This window comes from Lissotriton vulgaris, unplaced genomic scaffold (genome assembly GCF_964263255.1).
Source record: "Lissotriton vulgaris unplaced genomic scaffold, aLisVul1.2 SCAFFOLD_10699, whole genome shotgun sequence".
NCBI lineage: Eukaryota > Metazoa > Chordata > Amphibia > Caudata > Salamandridae > Lissotriton > Lissotriton vulgaris.
Genome location: NW_028244064.1, coordinates 14518 through 19879, shown reverse-complemented (window position 1 = coordinate 19879; position 5362 = coordinate 14518). Strand labels below are relative to the sequence as shown.

General features: G+C 44.2%; 1 protein-coding gene across 1 annotated transcript; it reads right to left on the bottom strand.

Annotated features, from left to right (window-relative positions):
• Positions 1-1386: 1386 nt before the first annotated feature.
• LOC147668170 (uncharacterized) lies at positions 1387-4492 on the bottom strand (the record flags this gene model as incomplete). Its single annotated transcript, XM_086948729.1, has 3 exons — positions 1387-1823; positions 3154-3285; positions 4391-4492. Coding segments are annotated over 3 exons (671 nt in total), but the record flags the coding sequence as incomplete, so codon positions are not given.
• Positions 4493-5362: the final 870 nt, after the last annotated feature.

The window sequence follows — 5362 nt, the reverse complement described above, 5'->3', positions numbered from 1 at the left end:
TCCCTTGCCTTTTTCTCTGACTGTGACTGCATTTCTTGGATCTCTCTCTGCTTCTAAATTGATCCCTTAACACATCACTTAGTCCACTCCACTATCACATCTGCACCACACATAGTCATTTGTAAGTGCTCCTACGTAATTCGCAAGTCGCAGCACGCCCCAGCCCGTAGAGGACTGGGATGGCCCCAATGATGAAGCATGTCACCAAGGGGCAACCCTGGTGAGTGAGGGGACACCTAGAAAAAAAGCAATTTCTCCTTTTCTATCTACTATACCTTCCAGACCAACCCCATTGAGTGTTGTTGTGAATGGATTTATAGTGACCAGCAAGGCTCTCAGGTATCTGGCTACAGAGACCTTATGTTGAATATAGTTATCAATATTTCCACCCACGCCCTGTACTGTCGCATTCTTTCTTCCACAGTTGTCGAAAGTACTACTTACTTTTAACTGACATGCATGCAGTAGTGTATGCACTTTCAAAGATTGATGGATAGGTTTGTACCCAAAGATTTGTTTATGTTCACAATTGTTCGTCCATGCTGTGCTACTTTTTCTTGTCTCCCAAAACCTTTCCCAAAAACCCCCGTACCCATCCATTTTTCAAACCCTAACCCTCTTCCCCCGGGCTGTGTGGTTTTGATTGATGTGTGACTAAATTACAGCAATAAATCCACACACTTGCTGGGGAGGATAAGGTGATAGCAACAGGCTGGTGAAGAAATCCGAGGATATATTCTTACTCTGCTTGACAAAGACCCATGGCTAATGTCAAAGAACTTCAACCGAATTAGTTATACTTTAACATTTGTTAGGCTACAACGTGGCACTGTTCTGGTGTACTTCTGTCACCTGCTATATTCTGTATTGTACCTTTGTATTGCTCAGGAGGACAAACCAGATTTCATTTTCTTTTTTTTCATAGGCAAGCAACTGCCACTGTGTCACACCACTAGTACCACCGCTATGAGGAAATTTTATCCGCCCAGGATTGCCAACCTTATTTGCTGTTTCCCGTGGAGCCAGCCCTGGGCCTAGCCCTACTTGCAAACAGAAATTACAGGTAAGATAGGCGTTTGGTTGGAGGTAGTATAATGGAGTATTAGGAGAGACGAGAGATTTGATTGACGGCAGTACTACTAAAGTCCTAGGACTATTCAGGAAAACAAACTTACTGTTATGTTAAACCCCCACCCACCAGACTCAAAAGCAGTAAAAAACAGGTATGGTCAGATAAAGTTTCAAAAAGTATATTTTTATAGCCCTAACAAAAGAATCTCCCGCAAGACCCTCCCTAACCCCAACGATTGTCCTTCAAAAGTCCCCAAAAATCACAACTCCCAATTCCCACCCCCCAAAAAGTCTCTAAAAAAGGGGCAAGGGACACTATGGCAGGGTGCTGTTGGAATTAGCAGCCAGGGCATCATGCTCCTTGCGGAGGGTGGCAAGTTCGAAGCGGAGGCCCTCCACCACGTTCTTATAATTATGGACCTCCTGCTCCAGGTAGGACAGTCTGAGGGATAAGCGGCGCCGGTGTGCCTTGCAAATCCTGTGAGGGGCAGCTGCTTTCTTTGCTGCTGGGCGGTGGTGTTTGGCTTTGGTAGCCCGGCTCCGTACCGCTGGAGCACTGCGCTGGCTGGCAGCCCGCACGGAGGAGGATGCAGCTGTCCCAGTGGACGTTGTTGTTGTTCCAGACTGCGTCTCCTCCTCCTCCAGGGCCACCAGCCGCCGATATTCAGCAACAGTGGCATCCAGCCTCCGTTGCCGGGCCATTCGAGCCAGCTCCTTCCTCCTTGATGGTGTCTTGGATTTGGAAGGAGCAACTACATGAAAAAAGAAAGACATAGTCTGTAACCAATGCTCCTTAAGATTAACACAAAATGATTGAGCAGAAAGTTGTCACAGTACAAGTAGCAAATTGAAAGCACAGTGCATAACTATTGAGGACAGTATCTATGTAACCTCCGACTTCTTCATCCTTGCTCTAACATTAGTGGGAGTTTAAGGAACAAATTCTACGAGCACTATGGACTTCTATTACAGTCGACTATGACAGTACACCACTCTTATTCTTCTTCTTCTCTCTTGCTTAGGAAAATTGGTACGTTATCTTATGCAAGCCGGCATAATGCCAGCGCAGTGAACTTGCACCCGAGAAAAACAGACGCACACCATGGTGAGTGAGACAGACTTGCGTTACTGTACCGGTCCAGTACATGCAGGTGGTGAAGCTCTTACTTTTCTATTACGGGTGGCACTGAGAATACTCTGTTAAAAGGGCTACTGCTTAATTAATTTAGCTTTCACCCTACAGTGCAAATGAGTATTAGAAAAGGAAAATGAAGAAGCTAAATTATCTGATTATCTATCACTTCACATGGGATGTATTTGATGACATATGGGATGACTTTAGGTGCTTTGCTTATTATTGAGTGAACAGTGATACCCCCACACATGAATGACGTACTACTACTAAACTAAAGTTATTAAGGGAGGTAGGGAGTGTCCACCGTAATAACTGGATATATGCTGTGCTTGCAGTTGCAATACAAACTACTGCTACTATTCATGGTAGTCTTTGGACAACGTTACAACTTCTTTTCCTTGCCTTTCCTACACTGGAACGGACGTGCGGGTGCGGTGTTACATGCTCTTCAAAGTAACACTTAGTTCATCCAGTGACCGTCTACTCTCTCTAGATTCACATATGCTATCTAAGAGTCAGATAGTACCATGAATGATCCAGGCATCCATCCATTCAAAGTATATTGCACACATACAGTTTCTGTCTCACCCACCCAGGCTGTTCTCCTTCCACCCATCCTTGCTTCATCATTCACCCAGCCATGCACCATACCATTTTCTTACCTTCCCAGCCACCTCGGGGACCAAGCAAACACATATCATTCTTCTTTGCCAGTCATCATTACATTTCTCGTGCTTCCACACTTACTTACACCCTTCTTTCGCTTTTCGTTCATCCCATCCATCAAGTTCACCTCAGATCTGATTGGCATTCTTCTCGCCAAAAACTTCACAGCTAAGTCGAAGTACATTTAGAGGAGGCTACTACCTGCTTTTTTTATAATACACCCGTGCAGAAAGCACACTCTGCAGTCTTCAATCTCAATGACTAAGGAATGTATAGCTTACCTCTGCCCGCCACCACCGTTTGAACCCTCACAGGCATGTCCTTTTCCGGCACTTGCACCGCCTCCTCCCCAGAGTTGTCCTCCTCGTCCAATGCCACCACCTCCGCGCTGGCCCCGTCTCCAGATGTTCCACCTACAAAGTACATTTAATAATGTTAGAATACACCACTCACTACTATATAATATTTGGTCTAGGAGGAAGAAAGAAATGTGAAAAAAAGTGTACAATTTAATAATTTTTGACTGTGTACTCTAGAGTAAAAATGTCCCTTTTTCCAGGGAAGGCTGTTGTCTTGCTGCACTTTTTGGCACAACTGATGAATGTTTGCTTTTTACTTTTTAACACGCACCACTTTTTCTCCTAACAGACAGAACCTTGACTTCTAAGAACACGAGCAGGATCAAGTTCAAACCAGGTGAGAGCTCGGCTCGACCACAAGAAATGTGTCCAATTAATCGTCAGCACTAAGCACTTTTCCATTTTCAGTTACACGTTCACTTTTATGACAAACTTGAATTTAATAAATGTGTTTACTTTTAATAAAGCTTTTAAACTCAAATAGACTCTGTGGTTTTTGGTCCTCCAGACTAGAGTGGATGAGCTAAAGGTTTTCGAATTTTTGCAAGCATGAGTCCGTGCCTCTGCCATCGGTGACTTTGGGAGCTAAATGACTCTGCCACACTATCTAGTCAGTAAGGAGATTGGGGGTTCAACTACAAAGTCTGTTATCACTGAGGTATGTGGAAAGTCTAACAGTTACAGCACCTATTATAATTGATAAGCTAAGCGATGCATTATTTAGTGTCCATAGTTCTGTTTGTGCAGATTTGTCCCTGCAACAGTAGTAGAATGGATTGTCCTCCTATCCAAACCAAAAGTAAAGTAGTATCTTATTATTTCTTGGTGGTGGTCATTCACCTTTTTATTGTTGGCAATGGTCAAAGCATAAACATTTAGAATACTTGAAAAGACATTATGGACAATCCCAGAGGACTACACTCAGTGCATAGAGCTATTGCTGACTAGAATGGGAGTCCAATGGAAATGCCAAATGTGCAATCTTAGTTAGCTACACAGACAGACTAATAAGAATAATCTAGTAATACCACACGGAGTCATAGTCGAGGCAGGATAAGAATTTAGATCCTGTCTACAAGAAGATCAAAGACGATTTAGAAAAAATCGAATGAGGAACGCTAGGAAAAAATAAGTACTCTATATTAAAATTAAAACTTACTGGGGCCAGCAAAGGAGCCCTCGACTGCCCGGTCCTGGCCTGCATCGACAACAGCACCCTCCTCCTCCTCCTCCTGTGTCCTCCTCTTGCCCCTGGGGGAAGCTGATGTACAACATGAAAGAAAGAAAAACAGAAAACATGGATGATATTTCTCAACCAAATCAAACATTTAAAAAAGAACTAACAAAGTAACAAAATATTTTTGCGAAATAGCAAATAGGGAACGACTCCACGGGATATATTATTGACCAATCTCATGTGGTCGACTACGTCATTACTTTAGTATTGCTTGATTTGCGGACCGTCGAATTGGAAACTACCCTATGTAACTCACTAAACAAAGTACTAAAAAGGTTTGCCTAGGATTGGCAGGCAGCAGTCCGCAGCACGCAAAGTGACAGCCAAAGTCCATCGTGATTGAAGATCAGCGACAACACTAAAGTTTCCTACTACATTCACCAGTCATTAAAATACTCAAACTATTAATCCACCACCACTATTTCTTCTTATCGCCATGTGTACAAAGGAAGGACTGGACTTGAGTCTGTAGGGGCTGATTTATAAGGCCCTTGCGGCTCTTTTGCTCCATTGTTGCGTGACTTTTGTGACGCAGCGACAGCACAAAAGAGGCGCAATGGTGCGGCGTATATTAACAACGTGACGCATCTGGGAGATGCATCACGTTGTAAAGCCCTGCGCCAATAGGGGTGTTCCGGCGCAAGGGAGGGCGTTCCTGCGCAGGAACGCATCCTAAAAGTGGCTGAGGGAAATCTACAAGATTTCAATCAGTCACTTTGAGGACAATGATGCGTGACTCAAACCCTGCGCCTGCTTGAAGCAGACGTACGGCTTGACGCAGCATTGGGGAGATAGGGCACCCCAGAGAATTGATGGAGCTGCACCATCGTTGCGACGCAACTCCAGCAATGCGCCACCTTTACGGCATAGATGCGTAACGCTTTGGTGACGTTT